Source organism: Erpetoichthys calabaricus, chromosome 5 (assembly GCF_900747795.2).
Source record: "Erpetoichthys calabaricus chromosome 5, fErpCal1.3, whole genome shotgun sequence".
NCBI classification, from domain to species: Eukaryota; Metazoa; Chordata; class Cladistia; order Polypteriformes; family Polypteridae; genus Erpetoichthys; species Erpetoichthys calabaricus.
The window spans coordinates 195,750,881-195,774,748 of record NC_041398.2 but is presented as its reverse complement, the minus strand read 5'-3'; the positions used below and the strand labels follow the sequence as shown (position 1 = coordinate 195,774,748).

Here is a 23,868-nt window from a genome sequence, read left to right as displayed (position 1 = left end):
GACCAATAGCTTTAATTAAATCATCATTTTGCTGAGCTCCTAAAACTCATCAAAATGAAGCACAATGTGAAACAGGATTAGGTTTATGAAACAAATTAAACAGAATACTCATCACAAACTTGTAACACACTAAATCAAAAAAGAAGGAATACACATCAGCCAGTACTTCCTTAGAAGATTTAAAGGCAAGCTGTATACAGAACACTTCATGCCCTAGAGTGTAAAGGTCATAACCCTGAACACTCTAAATGTTTTCACAGTTGGACAATGCCAAGCCAGACCCATGTGAATCTTGGTCATAGCAAAATATAAATGTTCATGGATTTAGAAAAGATTCCCCATTGCTGAAGATGACATAATCTGTAAGAACTCTGCTTAACAATCCAAAGTTTACTCAAAGGCTGTGCATCACCAGTAACACCAGATTTTCACAAGCCTGATGATATGGGAATTGAATGAGTGGCCATGTACAGCAGCTAATCATCATCAAGTTCATTTATGTCAGAATTCCAAAAATATATTTTTTATGTTAATTTATTTTTTGTTTATTTTACTGTTCTTTTGGACGTCACAGTTCCAACAATTTTCAAAGCACAAAAAGTCTTTAATAAAAGATTTCCAGTTTTTAGCTCTCATCATTGACTTTGAGTTTAGTTTGACCTTTTGAATGTGTGTGGCAGGCTTGAGTCTTTAATGTTTCTGTTTCAGTACAGATTCTTATTTTTGATTAAATCATTAAATCTCTGCTGCTTGGACATTCCTCTGTAGATCATTCGTTTCTTGATCAAATAACAATCCATATTACAAGATTAACAGAATGTTTGTAGTGTAAAGCTAAGATTATTCCTTTCTGAAATTCATTTTGTTTTCTTTCTTGTACCCAGTAAAAGAAAAACTCAGGAGTGGGTGACAAGAATAGTCCAGAACAAAAAGAAACAGGACTGTAGGATAAGCCCAGAAGTCACAGTTGTTCTCTGTGATTATGTTTTCGAGTTGTTTGCTTATTTTGCTATTCTTCTGAAAAAATAAGAAGGCATGCTTGCAACATTTTCTGTTTGTATTGATTGTGTGCCAATGTGCAAGTTGGCTTGGAATCCAGATAGCTGCACACTCCCTTCAGTGTTTTGCTTCTGCTGCCAATGAACTTTTTTTGACCTAATGCTGTTACACTACAAATTTCAACTTTGTCACTGACTAGACATGTGGATATGTAATAATAATCTTGCTGTTCAAGTATTTGACACCACAATACACTGGGATCATAAAAAGTGTGAGAAAAGCTAATGAATGAAATGGTTGGATTTGCACTTATTCTTTTAAGAGCTGCTTTTAAGCTGATATACTAGACTTTTTACTCTCTTTTTCTCTTTCCCACTTATCTACTAAAGGTGTAGAGTATGTTGTGTTTTATGTTATTGGTTATATTACTTACATGGTTATTAAAGTTGCATAAATACTGGAAAACACATCCCAAAAACCTGGATGTAATACCCCCAGATAATCCTAAGTGTTTTATACTCGTTCACAAGAACAAACATCTGTGTAACAAAGAAGCAAATACAGTGGACCCTTGACTTACGAACTCAAGTCGATCGCGAAGGCTGGTTGTAACTCAAGTTGGTTGTAAGTCAAGACTATTTTTCCCATAAGAAATAATGTAAATACCCATAATGCGTTCCGAACCTCTCACAGACAGACAGACAGACGGACAGACAGACAGATAGATACTTTATTAATCCCAATGGGAAATTCACAAATTTCCAATGGGAAATTCACAGCAACACTTACTTAACCTTTTCATAATAAAAAAGGGTTGTATAATGTGCATAATTTACCAAAACACCAATAATTTTTCTAATTTACTAACCAAAAAGTGCCTAACCTACCAGAAACAACAATTTCATACTGTACTCACCATTTAATTTGACATCTTTGAGTTGCAGGAAGGGAGGAGGAGAATGAAATGGAAGGTGGTTATTGTTTGGAAGGAGCCTCCTTATACAAATCTTTTCTTTGTAAAATTGTCGAGATGGTGGATTTTGACATGCTGTACATATTAGCGAGATCGGTCACACGAACGCCACTCTCATATTTCTGCACAATTTCCTTCTTTGTTTCAATTGTGATTGCTTTCTTTACCTTCGCTACCTTCTCTTCCTTCCTTAGCAATTATCGAAATAAATGACATAAATCACTGTACTGACCAAAATTACATCCACAAACACATGTATCTGGGCTCCGACTGACGCTTACGAACGCTCTCGGTTGTTTGATTATAATCGCACAATAGGACACACGTGACTACATTCGGGACGTAACGCAAGACGTTGGTCGTAATTCAAAACAAAAATTTTGGTTGTAAACCAAGTTGTTCGCATGTCAGGCCGGTCGTATATCAAGGGTCGACTGTATATATTTTTAAAAAGAAAAAAAGTAGTTATTGGTCACATATGCTCCAAAGTAGAAAACAGTTCAATCCTCGTATTTAACGAGCATAATTAACAAATTTTACTTTAACTCTTTGAGGGCTGAATATCTTTTCCAAAAAACGTAGTTTTCTGAAAAGCACACGATGCACTAGTTTCACACGTAAGTCGCATAAAAACGTCTGTCGCTATGTGCTGTGGCTGCTGTTGGTGCCTGTTCAGCATCTCTGGCAGCAGTGGCTGTGCAGAGACAGCTCGATGGCCAGCGGGAATGCATGGCGGGCCAGTTACCTCTCTTCCTTCGCACAGCAGGTGGGCGATAGTGGCAGTCGCTGTGTGATGCAATATGGTTTGTACCTCTTGTCATCATAAGTGGTGGTCCACCTAGGAGAACGCTGCTGTAAGCATATCAGCTACATGAACGTGTTCAGCACCGCAATCAACTGGGGACCAATAGGCTGATGCTGGTACCTCAATTTCATTTTTGATCTCCATCTCCAGATCACTTGCATCAAACTCAGAGTCTGAAAAGTCAGAGTCCGATTCAGTGATGATACAGAAAACGTCCATGGAGTATTTCGCTTTGCACATTTTTTTTAGTCTCACCAGACGTTGATGCCATTTTTGAGGCTGTTTGCTCTTCACTACTTCTGCACATGCAGGGAATCGAGGTCAAATCAACAAAGCTATGTAACTTTCCTTAAAGCAAAGAGAGTCGAACTAAAAAGTAAGGGCGAGTTTTGTCTCAGTTTACAGGCCGATTACCGTCCTATACCCCTGATTTTGACAAAAGTCATCAGCAGCCCTGAAAGAGTTAACATAAAAATTAAACTGATTAGAAATCTGAGCAAATAAATTACAGAAAACCAAAACAAGAAATTAAAATCATGATGAGTGTGAATATGCTGACTAAAAGAAGGTCTGCTAGGGTTGAGCACGTCAATGATCTCTCTTTATCTAAAGAGCGACCCATACATCTACTTTAATAGGTATGATTTGGTATCTGACCAACTGCTACAATAACCTTTTAAGTACAGGATGTTTTTAAGCGGTTAATTCAACCCCAACTAATAATGAACCTGGACTAAATGGCATCTGGATCCTCGGCCACTGTGGTGAAAGGTTGGTGAGATACTATTACAGCTGTTGTAATGTTCATCAGAACAGTGGCAAACCTCATTTCAAAGGAAAATATATTATCCTTGTCCCTAAATAGCACAAACCTCTGTCCTTCCATGATCACAGGCTGACTATGTTAACCACATTGCTAATGAAAGCCCTAGAAGAGTTGGTCATGTGTGTAACAGGTAATCTTTGGATTGTCACACTTCTATTACTCCATTCCCAGAGATAGTACATGATCTGAAATCTCTTGCATTGGCACCATAAACAGAGAGCTTTCCGTTTCTAGACTTAAATTTAGTCCTCAATACAGAAACTGCATAATTAATTCAGCTTGGATAACAGAATATTTTTTTAGCTATTAGATAACAGATGATTTTGGATACATTCTTTCAGATACATTACATACATTAGATCAGGGGTGGGCAAAGTCATTCCTGGAGGGCCGCAGTGGCTGCAGGTTTTTGTTCCAACCCAATTGCTTAATAAGAAGCACTTGATGCACTAGAAACACTTCTGCTTCATTTTAGTTATCTTCCTCATTAAGATTTTGAACCCTTATTGCTTATTTAACTCTTAAACAGCTGCATTCTCAGTTTTTAATTGCTCCTTATTAGCAATAAGATGCAAATGACAAAAGAAACCAGCAGTTATCCATTTTGCTTGTTACCCTTCACACCTATGTGTATTTATCGTGCACTATTATTTGGTTTAATTAAATACTTGGAAGGAAAGAGAAGAGAAAAAAGTGAAGGATTGACAATTACACTTCAAATTATTTGGATGATATCCTTAGAATGGAAAAAAAATCTAGGATATGAGAATGACTTGACATATCAAGAGTTAAAGCACTAACAAGCCATGAAATGTAATTATTGGCAAGGATTGTTTTCTAATTAAGCAACTGGGTTGGAACAAAAACTCGTGGCCACTGCAGCCCTCCAGGAATGACTTTGCCCACCCCTGCATTAGATAGATTAATTACAGTTATAATCTGTGTACCTCCCATTGTTGAAAAGAATTGTGGAATACTCCATATTATTTAACAAAATGAGCATGTATATTTCATTTTATAGACAAAAACACAAAGAAAACTTCTCTTATTAAAACATGTAAGCCACCACTGACAATGCAGCTAAGCAAAAATACTTCCATAAGAAGGTGAGTTCATTGAGACAGAGAGGGATTAGGAGTATGAACTGATACAGGGCCCAATGGAGTGGAAACACTTCTGGCATTTACAGGATTTGACCCAGCAACCTTCCGATTGTCAGCGCAGATCCCTAGTTTCAGAGCCACCACTCCGCCTAATTCATTGAATGCACAAAAATCCATTCTAGAAACATTTTACAGATTCTTTGTTGAAAAATGTTGTTTCTCTTGTATCAGGTGTTCTTCATCTCTCAAAGTCAGGAACAAAATCCTCTCTGAAGTAAAGGCAAACTGCAACGCTAAGATCACTGATGTGCCTTTCACACACTTTTAGTTATTGTAGAAGCTGCAAGACAGAAAGAAAGCCTTTGACACGTGAGGAGACAATGCTAAAGTTTTATATTTGCCAGTTTAGGCTGATCACACTCAGATACGGACACAGTCTCCTAAAATGTTATGTTTGTGACCTGGTAACATGCCTAGTCAATAAACTGTGAAAATGACCTTGGGTTTGAACAGAAGTAATTTTACCTTGCTAACAATACTGACTATTACAACTGCTATTAAGTGCAGCTATCTATCGATAATGGGCATTGATGTGCACTTTTTTTCAGTTGCCCCTCCTATCAACCATTACATAATAAACACAACTGTAATGGAGCCTGAAACAAAAAGCATGAGACATACTAAACTGAAGTTATATTGCATCCTTATGAACAATTACTGGAGTAATATATCTCCTTTCCTCTATAATATATATCAATGTTTACTAAAATAGGCATACTTACAGTATAATAATTAGACTGCAATAACTAAAAAAGAAAATATACTCTACCAAGAAAGCAATTCCCCTGATGGCATATAATGGCTTTTCTAGGGGGCTAATTTTAGAACCTATAGCAACACAAATCCCTTACTGACCCCCTGCACTCCCTTCTTACTCGCCTTCAGTTACATTTACAACTTTGTTAAGGCCTCTCAAGACTTCCTTCCATCTGCTACCATCTCTGGTCTTCTAAGGTGCTCTTTGAAAATAAGCAGCTCACCCGGTCTGTCACCTTAACTAATCCTAAATATCCACCTGCCCTACAAAGATGAGCATACAGCCAACTTTGCCCTCTATTTTGCTTTCTTCACCATGTTTCTGATGCTAAAAACTCTTTCACACATGCCTATATAACAGTTCATTTCAAAATAAATAATTTCAATTTGAGATGTAAAACACAGAAACAAATGTCAATGAGTGAAATGGCACGCTTCCATAACTATAACAATATTATATATATATTATATATATATATATATATATATATATATATATATATATATATATATATATATATATATTTTTTTTTTTTAAAAGAAAGTTTAATTGCATGGCTATATTTCATTACTCTACATCTGCTCAGGAAATGAGCACACAACAGGGTGTCAACTCGACGTTCTGTTACTTGATTAGACACAATGAGCTTTTACTAAGGTGGCAATCATTCATTCATGGTGTTTCAGTATGCCCAATGAGATGCTAGCACCATGTGAAGGGCTAATTCCTTCCATTTTCACTAATGCAGTTGTGATAGGCTCCCACCAACATTCCATAATAAATTTTGTAGAAAGCTGTAAATGCTATAAACAGGCTGACTTGATGGATACTTCTGTAGGATATGCTGCTGGGATGATTTTGACATTTCCAAAAATTGACATTTTGAACAACATCAAAAAGTGGTACATTAATTTAAACAAAGCCACATAAAACTAAAATAAAAAAAAAATACCAGAATATTCTCAAACTACTTAATCCAATTCTGGATCATGGGTGGTCAGAACAGGTCATTAAAAACTAAAAAAAATAACAAAACCCACACAATCCTAATTTTTTATTAATTAAATTATGCCTGCTATTGATAGGGCAAAAGCAAGATGGGATGACAGCTCTGCAACTGCATCATCAAATACACAAAGCCAATTTAGAGTCACTAATTAAACTATCCTACGTATGTTTCTATGTAAGGAAGCCAGAGAACCCAGACAAAAATCCACATGGACATACTAAATATGCAACTTCCACACAAACACAGACTGTACAAAGATTTAAATTCAGTCTCCTGTGGCAGTGACGCAGGAGCATTAGCCACTGTACCACCCCCATAACAAATATGCCGATTTAAAATCAAATATCAGCAATACATTAATCATTAATAAATCTGAATTTGTAACATACTTTTTTTACAGCATAATATACAAAAATATCTCAGACCTAACTTTGGTCAGAAAACTGTTTTGAAAGAAGCATGTATTAAATTACATATTTTGCAGAATCCTGAAGATATCAACTTGGCAACACCAACCATTGATAATCAGTTTACACAATGAACAACTTGGCATGTAATTATTAGTAATGACATTAATGACCTGTGCCTAAACGTGCACACCCACATGAAAGCTGTCTACACTGCTGCTCTACAGATGGTGACATCAAGTGCACAGTTTTCATATAATCTGCCAATGGAGTAGAAGAGAGAAAAAAGAAAAACCCGTGGTTAATTTGTGAGGCACAAAAGCTCTGCTTTCCTGTTCATTAAAACTGAACATGGTGCATTTCAATATACAGCTGTAAAAAAGCCTAAGCATTATTTCAGTAAAGCCATAAACCTATTATGCTACTACTTTTAAAGAAAGCAATTTACATATTGCATAATTAAAATTGGAACTATGAAAACTGAAGTGACTGCTCAGGTTCACACAGTGAGTCAAGATGCAGTCTATGCCAGATTTCAATTCTTAGCTACAATGCCCATCATAACACTTGCTTGTGAATAGTGTCACAATCTTAAACACATAAAAACACATTTAGACAAATATAGTTTGTGTCTAATATGTTACACTTTTTAAAGTCAAGACAGTGAATTTTAGCTTGTCCTGTTGACATGAAAGCTTACTACAGTCAAGGCCAAACTGTCCAATGAGAGCAATACATTTCTAAATACAGCATTCAGTAATTTAGGAAACGAACCGATTCATTAATTTTTCATGCATTTATTGATCTTCCTTTGAAGGAAAATTTTAAACATTCAGCACTTTCAAATTTCTCTGCACATTACACCAAAACAGTGAGTAGAATAATTATAGCTAAAACATTAATTCTTCAGTTGTAATAGTTAATTTCTCCTATACAGTGTGTGTTACATTCTAGCGTCGGCTGTCATAGGATTGCAGATTTTTTACAGACAATAATTTATACACACACAGATACAAGGAGCACAGATGAATATTAATCTACTGTATATATATATATATATATATATATATATATATATATATACACACACACACACACACACACACCCACCAGTAACGGCAGACTGCACGATAACATGCAGTGAATACACTTGACTTAAAGTATTCATCCTCTTTCTCTGTACATTTAGCATTCGTTTGCTCAGAGGTTGATGCGCTTGCTGTTTCCTGAGCAGCTCTTCTTTTCTCCACTCTAGTGGCCCGCTTCTTCTCTTCTTTCATCTGCATCTTTTCACGTTAAAACAGATTAAGTCAGGGTTTGTGTTGCAATTACTTCGTACGTTTTCTTTCATTTTTCACTTAAGCTGCCACTTAAATCATTCTTGAGGCAGATTAGATGACCTAAGATATGAAGAGGTAGGGGAAGTGATGGCGAAGGTGGCAGGGAATGAGAACGGTGCCTGTATGCAAGCACCACATGGCCACCCTACTGCCCGCTGCAGAGAGTTGATTCTACCCGTGACATGAGCTCAATCAATAAAAAAGAATAAAAAAAAAAATACAAAAATGAAAAAGGCAGAGGATGAAGCAGATTGAAGCATTACAAACCAATTGTCATATTTTTTAACACAGGCAGAGATGCTCTTAATGAGGATATATTAATAAAAGAATTGTGGGTGTTTCTGAGTGAGTAAATCCACTGACACACACTGATACCAATCAGTCCATAACTACATGGGGGGAATGTGCAGGCTTCACACAGAACCTGGTGCTGTTAGCCAGAAATGACAGCTATGCGCTTCCACTCTGCCTATTCTAAAACATCTGTACTAAACTTCCCAAAACGTTAACTTGATTAAAACTAAATGTGTGCTTATAGCATCTGTTCAGCTCTTGTGATTTGATTACATCCTACATTCATGCTCAACCTTTCTATTTTAAGGCCACTGAAGCACACTCGTGCATGATGATAAAGAGTGGCAGCAGGCAATATTTTTTAAGAAGTATCAAAATAAGCTTCCATATACTGTGGTGTAGGTAAGTGTGACTTTCTTCAATTATTATTGTCTGCTTGTCTATAGAACATAGATAGCATTTCACATCTGGGCATCAACATTCAATTACAATAACAGCATTTGCTGATGACTTTCTAAGGTGAATCCATGTGCCCCAGACAAACAGTGAAGTGCATAGCCGGCCTCCTTTGAAAATGACTGAATCTCACTACAATGTTTTGTTTTGTTTTTTTTCTCTTCTAAAAATGTCACAGAAAAGCTGTTTTGATGCGGACCAAAACACTAACATTTTTGGCTTTAAAAACGGACATATTTGGTAAACTTAAATGTGTTTTTTAACATTGGGACCCTCATGTACTCATTAGTTCCATTATAAAATGCAAGAGAAGGCTAGTTATTTTTTAAAACATATAAAATATACTTCACTTTAGGATGGAATTTCTTTCAGCAAATTATTATTTAGCATGATAGTAAATAATAACTTTGACTTGAAAAATAATGAATTCTTTAAGATGCTTGATCATAAAACATTCCTGATGATTTTTAACATTCCAGTGTTCTATGTGTATTATTACGATCATAACGATACACTAATAGTTTTAAATAAATACACATCAAACACACTTCATATTGTATATTCACACACTCACTGAGGGCCTGATTAACATATATCTTTTATGTAAGTATTTCAGCACAACAAGGATAAAGGACATCTAAATTAAAAGACATTCACATTAAAAAGATTCAGCTAGTTGCAGAAACAAGACTGATTTTTTCGTGGTTCATGACCTAAGCATTTAATTAAGGAATAATAAAAAAAATCATTTTAAAACAGATTCACAAGTAACAACAGCGTGTCCATAACATGCAAACTGAACACTGAAAAAGTTTGCAATACAATAATCAAAATTATGTAAGGAGCGTTCAAGGTGAAATATCAAATTTGTTAGCTTAACAGTTTTGACTGCAGAAAATTATTATTAGTGTATGCAAACAGATGACTATTTCAATCTGGACTAAGCATATGGAAGTTCTTTGGCAGTAGTTCATTTTAGTATCACATATTTGAGAAACACTTGTTCTCCTACTTAAAAATGCTGTAATGCCTGGCTTAAAGTACCATCTCTCAAAAACAAGAGAAGAAATTAAGACACAAATGAACACGTTATTTACTATGAACTAAACTAAAAATCACGTAACTGCTAGACATTGTAATATTTTGAATTTCACCTACTGACAATTGTGACACAAACAGGTAAGGCATGCACTTTAACAGAATATTTTACAGACATGTTTCTACTGCTTCAATAAAGACCCCAACAAGCTGTATGAACCCATGATGATAATATTAGAGATATTACCTTTGGAAGGGTGAGTGTACCTTAAACCAGTTACAGCATAAACTAAACAATCTCAAAATGCAATGCTGTTGCCTATGAATTTCCACGATTAGAGTAACATTCAAATTCTATAAGCAAGCATTAGAATTTTATATCCCATAAACTGTGTATTTTTAAAAGTAAAAAATTCTTATGTTCTCCAAAGACAATGTGTTTAATGAGAATGGAAAGTGGTCACCTGATGACCAGCTATCCATTTCAGGAAAATACCATTAGCACTAGCTTTTCTCAACACTTGATGTTCCTAGTCTGCAATAGTGAAAGAGTGGTATATTTTAAGGAAGTCATACTGTCTTTGTAATAAGTTGGAGGTTTTTTTTTTTGTTTTTTTTTAATATTCATCAAATATTTAATCTCTAACCTATTTATTTGTTATCTGGAGTTCCCCTTATGACTTATTGTCATACTTTATGCAGCTAATTTTTACCAAATAAAAACACCAAGGAATTCTACCAAATTTGACATGTACAGTACATATAGACCAAAGTCTGTGTACATTACTGGATGCATTAAAAAAATCTAAACTATAAAAGGATACACTCCATAAATTCTACAAATTATGCACAAATGTAAAATATCAAATCACATATTTAAAGAATTTGAGAATTAACTTAATCAGCTACAAAATTCACTTTTTAACAGAATATCACCTCAATGTCATTATTCTAACTTAATGATATATGCAAAGGCATGATTTTATTATGCTTAATCAAAAATTATACATTAAGAGCTTATTTACAGCAAAATATTGAGCCACTGAAACATGCTTTTAGAAACAGTGCCAGCAGAAGGTGAAACAGCCTTATAGGAAGCTGTGGAAGCCACACACTCAAACATTATTTATCTTGACTAATTTTTACTTTTTAGAAACAAGTAACAAACACATGAATTAAAACAGACACCTACTGCTCGAATTCCAGTTTCAAAAGCCTGTCTGGCAAGCGTTGCTGGTCCATCTACTGTCTTTCCATCGTCATCTGGGCCCCAGCTGGCACTGTAGATATCGATGTACTGCTGTTGTAGGCTGAGTGATTTTGCTTCCACCATGTCTGTAACATCACCATCCAGCATTCGCACACCTTAAGCAACAGGGTTCACAATATAAATTTAGTTACTATAGTATTCATTTTTTATACCTTCTATTTAAAAAGAATGCTTTAAAACTTAAATTAGACTCCTAAAATTCAATAATTAAGGCAAAAGGATTTCAAGTTCTGAAACTGTTAAATATTTCCAAGTGTAAGGCCAGTGAAAAAAGCAAATACTGAAATTAAGGATTTCAAACTGAAGGCCACCCAAAGCTATGCAAGGCAGAATAAATTAAGAGTAGTAGTAAATGTGTATGCACTGCACTGAAGGAAATCAATTATAATCTGGAAAATTAGTGTATGTCATCCTTATTCGTGTGTTCATAACAAATTTAATGATTACTTCATGAGGTAGAAATAAATAATAAACAATGATAGATGTATTAGATATTTTAAATATTAAAATGTGCACTTCAATTGAAATGTTTAAAGTATAAAATTATTAATTGTAATAGAAATGTGGCATTCTTTACCCCCTGATAGAGATCCAGAGAGGGCAAGATCTCTAGCCCATTCCAGCAGGATCAGCGCAAGACAGAAACTTGGACGGGGCATCAGCTAATTGCAAGGTGAACACAAGCACACACATACACTAACGTAATTGTAGCTTCACCAAATCCCCAAACCTTCATGTCTTTGGATGCAAAACTGAGCACACTGTGGAAACCCACCAGGAAAACATGCAAACTGCAGGCAGGGATCACAAGGGACGTGACTCGCTGCGAGACAGCAGCGCTACCGCTCTGCCACCACCATATGTGTAACTATTAGCAGTATTCATTATTTAAACAAAGTTAATGATTTATCTGTAAATGTAACATACATATTTTAATGCATTTCATCATGAAAGTGATATCAAGTATAAATCTAAGAATTCTAAATGTGCAGAAAGATGGAATATTATAAATTTAATCTGTTCTGTGTGGTGAGCTATTTCTGCTTGCCACTGCTGTCAGGTCAGGAGGAAGCCCCAGAAGTGCATTGCGATTAACAACTGGGTCAGTTTTAAGATGACATTTACAACGGTCTGCTTTAATGACAAAGTAAACAATGGGATTAAAGAGGACATTTTGAGTTTAAAGCCAAAATTTCCACTTTAATCACAAAATAAACATTTTCATTATGTCCTTATTTATTTTTCTCTGTGGCTCAAATACACCGTACATTCTGATGGTATTGTAAAGGTGCAAAAAAAAGACAGCATAGAAGATGGTATGTGAGACTTTTAAAATGTATTGTGACATTACGATGGGGAATATGCAATGCTTGAATATCAAAGCAACATGAATACATTTGTATGTTGCCATTTTGCTTCACCACATCGAACCATGCATCAGACATCGAAGCACGAAAAGCGGCTGGGGCAGCAAGAAATTCAGGCTGGAATTCAAGGTTTGAATGTGGAGAGTTATGATGATATTCCAGAAGAAGATAACATGACTGTATCTGGATAAATGTATATTGTTGTACATGCTCCAGCAGACCCCCGTGACCCTGTAGTTAGGATATAGCAGGTTGGATAATAGATGGATGGATGAATAAATATAAGATATCCTCTGAAAATAAGCCCTAGTGCATTTTTTGGAGCAAAAATTTATATGAGACCCGGTCTTATTTTCGGTGAAACATGGTATCTACAGTACATTACGATTTCCACTTTTTTTTCAGAATTTTGTGAAAAGGACTAACTTTGTATCCCATTAGGAGGTGAACCCCTAGGGTTGGCTGAGGTGACAAACTTATACTCCTTCTGATTATTTTTTCTGAAACATCAATTGCTTTACTCTTTATCATAATGGTGTAATTTCCTGCAAAAAATTGATCCAAAAGGACATACAATTAAGAGGTTTTTGGTTCTACAGGGCCAAAAAAATGTGCATGGATTGGGGGGATTGGGTTTGTCTGAGGCTCTGGACAAAAAAGCAAGTCATTTCAAAACATTCATAATTAATTCTTAAGATCACTAAAATTAAAAATGTTTTGGAAAGATGTCAATATGTAAAAAAGAATATGTTGAAAACATACAACATTCTCAAACTCAATTAGGCCAGTTTAGGTTGACAGGGCTCTGTTATATTTATCTGTAGCACAATGGAACTTGATTTATCTAAGAAAAGAATTAGTGATGTACTTTTGGCCAATTTGATATGTTCATATAATCAACAAAACTGTAAATACTGTTATTTTATACACTATTTCCATAAAAAGTGTACAGAAATTATTATTTTCTGATGTGTCATTTCCATCTTTATCAGAAAAAGCCAAAACAGTAGCTGCATACTTCATCATTTATCACTGCAACTATACTGATAGTGGTACCAGATGCCCCCACACGTATGTGTTATGGTCAGCACAGAAAGATACTGGAAAACTCCAGATAGGAGTTTCTAATATAAAAGCGTGCTGTGTTGCATTAAAGCATAAGAGTTTTGTTTCAATTTTGAATGGCTCAAGCTTCACTGTGAATGAAGTGTGTTGCATCTCTACAATATGCTGTTTCCAATACCTGTCAACTGCAAGGGGATTTCAGAATACCCTCTAGTGACCTAGGGAACTCCCAACAAAGCAATGGCGATTGTATGGTCCTGCATTTTTCAAGTACTGCAGCTGGTGGATATTATTGGTGTTACCAACTTTTTCCATCGCATAGGCTTTACTTTCCCCCCCAGTATTTGTGTGATGAGGTTATAATTTAAAGATTATTAAAATATATATAGGCAATATATTGTGCAAGCAATAGGGACCACCATTTTTAATGCATGACTTCTAATATCCTGTAAATAATCCATTAGGTAAAATGGCCTGCAGCAAAATGCTTGATCTCAGATTTAATACTGAGGCACCAAACGTATGGTTGTGTCTGTGTTATCCATCCTTTTGGTATTCTGGTTGCCTCTCCATACTCAAAGTTTGCAGTCTGAGTAACTTCTTTCTTTAAGTTTATCCATGTGGCTGCATATAACTTAGTATTTTTTTTTTTAATATACCCTGTAGCGTACTTCATGATAAGCAGATATTTACAGTTATTGTTATAAATTTCATTTAAAAAAATTCTGTACAAACTATAATGGAGTACATCAGTTATGATAAAATCCTTCTTTACCTGAACCCTGCCAAAATAATATTTTTTAGTTATATTTTTCATATTAGAAACTGTTTTAGAATGTGAAAAAATAATTCAAGGAATGAAAAGAAAAGAAGAAACAGTAAACTGCAGGCTACAAATCCAACAGTAAGTCAATAAATCTCCCTCAAAATCTACCTTATGGGAAAATGTAGTCTGAAAACTACATTAGCAAAGCTTGGGAGTTTTTTTTTGTTGCATGCAAATAAAGACTAACATTCAGAGTTCCAATACATCATTAGAGTTAAGCAATCTTCACTCAGAAGGAAGAAAATTGTGCTAAAGATCCTTTTATACAGTATTGCAAAGCTAACATGTGGTTAAATTTTTTTTGTGTGGTGAAGGACTGCATACCCATCTAATCCTATATAGCAGTCAGACTTACAGCAATAAAGCAATAAATGCCAATGCTTCGAAAATTAATAAAAGTATGAACAGTGCGTGAACATTTTTTGAGAAATTTGAAAGAATGCATATTGTATGCATCCAAAGGGTTATTCAAAAAGAAAGTCCCTGTTTCAAAATAGCTTATTTCTAGTTTTTTTTTTTTAACTTAAAGATAAAATTTAATCAAGCGATAGGAATACTGTCTTCTGTTACTTTGGGAGGGGACTCTTTTCTGCTGTCAAGCAGCATAGTAAACAAAAATGGTGATGCCATAGCTGAAAGCATTATATGTGCTGGAGTTCGCAAACTCCCCAACTTAACGCTGTGCAAGTTCTTTTTGTGTGGCTACATTAAAAGCCATGCTTATGTGCCACCTATGCGTAAAGACCAAAGTATTACCCAAATTAAACTCATTTCAAAAGGCAGGTATTCTTTTTGAATAACCCATTTAATGGACACTGTCACTTCAATTAACAATTCACATCATCACTGAGTGACCAATTTATTATGTAAGACTACCCAATAGTAAGTAGATTTGCTGTTTGGCCCCCAAACAGCATTTATTTATGTGGGACATGAATATGACAGGGTGGTTGAAAATATGGTATAGGAATGCTGGCCCATGTTCACTCCGATATATCCAAAATGGGTGGCAGTCGACCTATTCTTAATGGTACTCCAAATGGCTTATATTATCTCACCTCACAAAGCCTGATTGGGACATGCATTAAAGAAATATTCAAGACAAAAATGACAATCTTTGTATCTGTTATTTAGTCTGTGTTGTTTTTAGTAACAGCTGAAAAAAGTTTTTTTTTTTTTTTTTATCTTAGGTCTTCATTGGAGAAGAGATAAAGTTCCTGACACAACAGACAGCAAAGGGAACTAACACTGGACAAACAGCAAACAATATGAAAACATTAATTAAAATAATATCTCAATTTACTCTTGTTACATAATCTACATGTCAGATATCCAGTCGTAGCCATGTAATATTACAAACACATGTGTTTCGGCTAAAGTATTGTTAAAGAAACCACTTATAGAAAATTCTCTTGTGAACAGTTGGGGATCAGGCTCAAAAGAGAACGACCTTTTGAACTGAAGAACCGTTACAATAAAAAAATGAAATAAAAAGATTAAAGTAATCTACACAATGAAAAATACAGCATTTTATCACAGAGTACTTAAAACAAATTTGTTTGTCCTGGATGAACTACAGGGCTATCAAATACTACCCTACATGAAAATACAGGTATACAATTATTGATATTTCTTTAAACCACTAAAAATGTATAGGAGGACTATTCCCGCTACTTTTACGCAAAGTGCATCCAATAAATAATAAAGATGAACTGGACACTCACATAAAAATAGACATGGCCTCATTTTGGAATTTGCCTATATTAATTTATTACACCTGGCAGCATGCACTGCCTTTCAGAACTGGAAGAATGTTGGCTTGTTGAAATGCTTTTAAGAAGTACTGCAGTCTTTTCAGTCACTTTCTAACCCGCTTAGTCCTGAATAGGGTTGCAGGGGTCTGCTGGAGCCAATCCCAGTTAGAATAGGGTGCAAGGTAGGGACAGACCCTGGACAGGGCTCCAGCCCACTGGAGGGTGAACACACACACACACACACAGAAACACACACACTAGAGTCAGTTTAGGATTGCCAATTCACCTAACCTGCTCATCTTTCGATTGTGGGAGAAACTGGAGTTCAGTGATCCCTCGCTATATCGCACTTCGCCTTTCGCGGCTTCACTCCATCGCGGATTTTATATGGAAGCATATTTAAATACATATCGCAGATTTTTTGCTGGTTCGCGGATTTCTGCGGACAATGGGTCTTTTAATTTCTGGTACATGCTTCCTCAGTTGGTTTGCCCAGTTGATTTCATACAAGGGACGCTATTGGCAGATGGCTGAGAAGCTACCCAACTTACTTTTCTCTGTCTCTCTTGCGCTGACTTTCTCTGATCCTGACGTAGGGGGATTGAGCAGGGGGGCTGTTCGCACACCTAGACGATACGGACGCTCATCTAAAAATGCTGAAAGATTATCTTCACGTTGCTATCTTTTGTGCAGTTGCTTCCTGAAACGACATGCTGCACGGTGCTTCGCATACTTAAAAGCTCGAAGGGCACGTATTGATTTTTGACTGAAAAACAAACTCTGTCTCTCTCTATCTCTCTCTCTCTTTGTCTGCTCCTGACGGAGGGGGTGTGAGCTGCCGCCTTCAACAGCTTTGTGCCGCGGTGCTTCGCATACTTAAAAGCCAAACAGCCCTATTGATTTGTTTGCTAGAGATTGTTTTCTCTATCTATGTGACATTCTGTGCTCCTGACACGCACTCCTTTGAAGAGGAAGATATGTTTGCATTCTTTTAATTGTGAGATGGAACTGTCATCTCTGTCTTGTCATGGAGCACAGTTTAAACTTTTGAAAAAGAGACAAATGTTTGTTTGCAGTGTTTGAATAACGTTCCTGTCTCTCTACAACCTCCTGTGTTTCTGCGCAAATCTGTGACCCAAGCATGACAATATAAAAATAACCATATAAACATATGGTTTCTACTTCGCGGATTTTCTTATTTCGCGGGTGGCTCTGGAACGCAACCCCCGCGATGGAGGAGGGATTACTGTACTCTGAGGAAACCCATGCAGACACAGGGAGAACATGCAAACTCCATGAAGGCAGGACCCTGGACATGAACCCTAGTCTCCTTATTGTGAGACAGCAGCGCTACCACTGCACCACTGTGCTGACCAAGTAGTACTGGATCCAGGGCCAGCGCCAACATTAGGACAAATTAAGCATTCACTTAGGGCGAAGATCATGGGGTTCCAGCCACATGGGTTAGCTACCGAACAGTTGGTTGTTACACTAATAAGCTTGGCCTAGGGCGCAAAATAGCCTAGCACTGGCACTGACTCGTACTAAAGTTTTACTTCAGTATCAATACAAGCTTTTAGACCCAAGTACTAGCCCTGAAACAGTACTCAAGCAAATAACAGGTAACTCTCCATAACCAGACACTATGTGGTGATAAACAGCATGAATGTGAGTTGCACATATCCCTGTTCCCCCCAGGGGTAGTCTGCAGCACGCCGATCTGAAGAAAGAGGAGGGTATGGCGGTCTGTCCACCACGGAGTCTAAAGCATGTCAAATGGGAGGGGGTGAATAGTGGGATTGTCCACATCGACACTACAACATCCCATTACTGCCTTATCAAAAGCAGCAGTTTCCCTTTGAATTCTCTAGTGCTATAAGTTTTAATTGTAGGACCCAAAATAAGAAATTCAGTATTATACTGTGACCAAGGAAGAGGGCTATTATCATTATACAAGCTGACTTAAAGAAACAAATAACGGACATATAATAGAAAAGAGTAAAATTTTTTGTTTCTTTTCAAGCATATTTCTCACCTTAATATTACTGAAAGAGAAAACTGGGAAATAGCGGTATTGCTAAAACAACACTTCATCCAAACCTGCTTATCCTGAACAGGGTCGCAGGGCAGTGGTGCTTTTCCCAGCAAGTGCAAGGCAGGAACAATACTCTAACAGAGCTCCAAGTCCATTGCAGGGAAAAAACACACAAACACACACTTGGGCCCGTTTAGAGTTACCAGCCCAACTAATCTGCATGTCTTAGAACTGTGGCAGGACACTGAAGCACATGGAGGAAACATACGTTCACACAGGGAGAACATGCACACTTCACACTGGAAACAATTGGGGCTTGAACTTAAAAAAATGACATTTGAAACAGCAGGATATCAGTGAGTGGAAGAATGATGAGCTGAGCACAAGGTCTTTCAAAACTACTATTTACTTCCAGTGCTGAAATTCCAAAAATGCTAGTACCAGACAGTTATAAAAACTGGGTTTTTCTGTATTTTTTTGCGATCGATCGATTCGATCGATCGATCGATGGATAGATACTGTATTAATCCCCAAGAGGAAATTCGCAATATGCATCTATCGCACATCACTACTAGGAAATGAATTGTCTAGACTTACAATGAAAGAAGATTTTATTATTTTGACTTGACACATAATCATTAATGACCTCTTGTTAATATTTTGGTGAAAAAAATCACATATCAGAAATGAGACAATGAATCAATTACTGACAACTGTCAGCAAATTAGTGATGGGAACTCCGGCTCTTTTCAAAGCTTCGGCTCTTTTGGATCGGCTCCCTTTAAAGAGCCGGCTCTTACGGCTCCCGAATGGCTCTTCGTTTAGTATCACTTGGATGCTTATATTTTAGCCTAATTAAGCAATTATGAATGGTTTGTGTATAAGCAATTTCTAATTCATTGTTTTCAGACATTACGTATTTTATGTATTTTTTCATTACAAAAAATACAGTTACTATTGTTTAACATTTTAATAAAAGCTTTAAATGAACAACTTAACACAAAACCACAGCAAACACAGCAAACAAATTAAATAAAGCCAAACTCAACAACAACACAACACTATGACTCTTTGAATAAAAGTTTTTTAGGCCAGGTTGGCATTCAGAAATGCCAGATGCCTCAGCTTAGATGGTCTGATGCGATTTCTCCTCTCCGTGCTTATTTGTCCTGTTTTTGAGATAGACTCTTTCTGAGGGGACCGATGTTAGCGACAATGCAAAGTCTTCCTACCATTACCTTAACCAGGCATGGGTAGACTGCAGCCTTGGCCTCCCACCAGCTCAGTGGGTCTTCAGCTCTTTGGATGAGGGGTTCCTCAAGATAGGACCTCAACTCCAGCATAGCATCAGCTGTGGGATTTCTCCTTACAGTGTCTCCTGTTGCTCTTTCGTCAAAGAGCCTCCACACAGCAGAAGCTTGTGGTTCCTGTGAACACACCTCTGCTCCAATTTCTTCCTTTTGGCCCTCTGATGGAGGAGCAGACAGGCTGCTGGGGTTGCATCTTGCTGCTGCTGCACTTATTCTTTGAAATGCCTCATCCACAGCTCTGTTGTCATTAAATGCTACCTTTTTTCCAGAGCAGTGGTTTCTGAAAGCACAGTGTTGTACTCCATCCTCAGATATATAGTTATGGAATAATTGTTTGGGACAAAGTTTTTCTGCTAGGGAGAACATACATGGGGTTTAAGGCCTATACAAAAGTTGTAAATCCTCTGTCCTCCACAATGGAAAATGGTTGAAAGTCGCTAGCTATCATTTTAGCCAGCTCCTCATCGACACTTATTTGTTTGGCGTCATTTGTTTTGGAATAAATGTGCTTATTTTGGTTTGAACTGAAGACCATGTTATACCTGCAGTTTTCGGTAAGACAGTGGATGCTGCAGCAGAAGTACTTGGCTCTTTTCCAGGGTCAGTGGATGGCAGGAGAGAGGGCATGCTCTCCTCCAGTTGCATGGATGGGTGGGTGGTTCTTATATGTCTGTGCAGGTTTGTTGTTGACCCTGCTCGAACGGATATTTTCATATTACAAATTCTGCACTTAGCTTTACAGTCTCCAATATCACTGAAATGCAGCCAGATGCTGCTTCTTTTTCGTCTTTCACTCATTTCTTCACTCTTTTTTTTCTTCACGATGCGCTTGCATTTAAATCTGGCTCCTCGTCTGTCACTCTGTGTACCTGGCCTGTACCAACACTCGCTGTCTTCGGAGCGTCTGCCCCCCTTCCTTCTTTCACATAATGGTACGATCCTAGTCCGATGTGTTGTTCGTGAACGAGCGGCATTATGAGCCAATGTTCTGTGTGCCCATATAAGTAAAGTCCCGCCCCTGCCAAATGGATTTTCAGCAGAGCTGAGCAGGAGCCGCTCAAGCTTCGGCTCTGCTCAATGGGCATCGGCTCCTCTCGTTCGTTTCAAAGCATCGGCTCTTAGAGCCGGCTCGTTCGCGAACGACACATCACTACAGCAAATTGCACTCTTCTGGTTGAGTAGCCATTCCTCCTTGATTCAATAGACTAATAAGGTGGCATAGAGGGATGGTACCAGTGCATCTACAAACTCTGATAAGAAGAAGACATTGCCCAATGATATGAAGTAATGGATTCTATCAGAAATTGTGAAATCTTTGTTTCTTTTGATTATGTGTAAAACTAAAACAGATTGTATGTCTAATGTTACAACAGTAGTCTTAAAAACTGTTTACTGGTTAAAAAAAAACATGGAGTGTGTGAGGGACAACTGGCAGTTCAGTCTGGCCGAAGACGTCCCTCAACTAAGAGAAAGAGCCTACACTACATCCCCTGGGACGCTAGATGGCAGTTCCCCTGGACAGAAATGGTTCCCAGAATTCCTGCATGGGACATGGAGTCTGGTTCTTCAGCCCTGTTGGATGCCGTGGGTGCCGCCAGGGGGCGCTCACCAAGAACCCGGGGACTATTAAGGTGATGCTAACCCAGAAGTACTTAGGAGTCACAAGGTCGGAAACCCACAGTACTTCCAGGACACCTGAAGAAGGCATTTGTCCCGGAGACGGAATACTTCCGGGTCAAGTACTATAAAAGGACTGTAGGAAACCCCAGCAAGTCGAGCCGGAGTTGGGAGGGAGTACGACAGAGCTGCTGGGTGGAGTGGAGGATTGTATTATTGTTACTGATTATTGTATTATTGTTATTGATTTATTATTGAGTATAGTGGAGGTGGAGGTGCTTGGTGCACACTTTTGAAATAATAAATTCATTATTGGACTTTTATCTGATGTTTTGGCATATTGTCTGCGGGTTTGTAGATGCGACAGCGCCCCCTTCTGTCACAAGTGCTTATGCCAATATTTACAGAGCTAACAAATACAAAGGAATCCTTCCTAGAATTACTGTGAATTAATGATGACAGTAACATTATTGACGTCATTCCAGAGCAGAGGAGAAAGATGATTTGAACGGCAGGGAGCAAACATTTGGGAAGTTTAGACATGTAATGGCAACAGCATGGACAGCACACTGAGATGCACTGATAATCTCTGGAAATGATTTTGTTTATGCGTGGAATAGCTAACAACAGTTATTCGGAAAAAAAGTATTTTATTCAGCACTCTTATTATTTCTTATTAACATTTTTATATCTGTAGTGTTGATCAACTTATCATTGATGCATGTGATTGTAAATACAAAAGCCAGAAACACCTCCAACCTGGCAAGAAGTCCACTTTTTGTTCTTTCCTCAAACCCCCAGCACCCCCCCCCCCCCCCCCCCCCCCCCCCCCCACACCACCCCCCCATACAAATTAACAGTTACTGCATGAAGGTAACTCACACTGCACCCGACCTCCTTGGCCCCTCCCATAGGTGGTGAGCCCCTGGGAAGGGGGACCCACGTTGCCTCTTCGGGCTGCGCCCGGCCGAGCCCCATGGGGTGCAAGCCCGGCCACCAGGCGCTCGCCATCGAGCCCCACCTCCAGGCCTGGCTCCAGAGGGGGGGCCCCGGTGACCCGCATCCGGGTGAGGGAAAACGCCATCCAAATTTTTTATTCGTCATAGGAGGTCTGTTGAACCGCACTTTGTCTCGGCCCTCACCTAGGACCAGTTTGCCTTGGGTGGCCCTACCAGGGGCATAAAGCCCCGGACAACAGAGCTCCTAGGATCATTGGGACACACAAACCCCTCCACCACGGTAAGGTGGCGGTTCGAGGAAGATGCCGGTCAGGCCTGGTAGGCCCAAACGTGTTGTGAGGGTCTGCTGGGAATGTCTGGCAGAGCCCCCTGTCAGAAGTAGCTTCAACTCCCACCTCCGGCAGAACTTCGACCACATCCCGAGGGAGGTGGGGGACATTGAGTCCAAATGGGCCATGTTCCGTGCCTCTATTGTTGAGGCAGTGATCGGAGCTGTGGCCGTAAGGTGGTCGGTGCCTGTCGTGGCGGGCAATCCCCGAACCCGTTGGTGGACACCGGTGGTGAGGGATGCTGTCAAGCTGAAGAAGGAATCCTACCAGTCCCTTTTGTCCCTGTGGGACTCTGGAGGCAGCTAATAGGTACCGGCAGGCCAAGCGGAATGCAGCTTCGGTGGTTGCTGAGGCAAAAACTCGGGCATGGGAGGAGTTTGGGGAGGCCATGGAGAACGACTTTCGGACGGCTTCGAGGAGATTCTGGGTCCACCGTCTGGCGTCTCGGGAGGGGGAAGCAGTGCAGTGTCAACGTTGTGGGTCGGTGGGGGGAGTACTTCGAAGACCTCCTCAATCCCAATAACATGCCTTCCAATGAGGAAGCAGAGCATGGGGACTCGGAGGTGGGCTCCCCCATCTCTGGGACTGAGGTCACCGAGGTGGTCAAAAAACTCCTTGGTGGCAGGGCCCCGGGGGTGGATGAGATATGCCCGGAGTTCCTCAAGGCTCTGGATGTTGTAGGGCTGTCTTGGTTGACACGTCTCTACAACATCGCATGGACACCAGGGACAGTGCCTCTGGATTGGCAGACCGGGGTGGTGGTCCCCCTCTTTAAGAAGGGGGACCGGAGGGTGTGTTCCAACTACAGAGGGATCACACTCCTCAGCCTCCCTGGAAAAGTCTATTCGTGGGTTCTGGAGAGGAGGGTCCGTCAGATAGTCGAACCTCGGATTCAGGAGGAACAGTGTGGTTTTCGTCCTGGTCGCGGAACAGTGGACCCAGCTCTACACCCTTAGCAGAGTCCTGGAGGGTGCATGGGAGTTCGCCCAACCAGTCTACATGTGTTTTGTGGACTTGGAAAAGGCATTCGACTGTGTCCCTCTGGGAATCCTGTGGGGGGTGCTCCGGGAGTATGGAGTACCGGACCCCCTGATAAGGGCTGTTCGATCCCTGTACAAACGGTGTCAGAGCTTGGTCCGCATTGCGGGCAGTAAGTCGAACCCTTTTCCAGTGAGAGTTGGACCTCCGCCAGGGCTGCCCTTTGTCACCAATTCTGATCATAACTTTTATGGACAGAATTTCTAGGTGCAGCCAGGGCGTTGAGGGGGT

At 38.8% G+C, this 23,868-nt stretch overlaps 1 protein-coding gene across 4 annotated transcripts in view; it reads right to left on the bottom strand.

Annotated features, from left to right (window-relative positions):
• pcsk5b (proprotein convertase subtilisin/kexin type 5b) overlaps positions 1-23,868 on the bottom strand; it is a 522,800-nt gene that overhangs the window by 291,125 nt on the left and 207,807 nt on the right. For all 4 annotated transcript variants that reach the window (XM_028802364.2, XM_028802367.2, XM_028802368.2 and 1 more), the window contains exon 7: positions 11,260-11,432. In XM_028802364.2, coding sequence (XP_028658197.2) covers positions 11,260-11,432 — 173 coding nt within the window. The remainder of the gene's footprint in view (positions 1-11,259; positions 11,433-23,868) is intronic.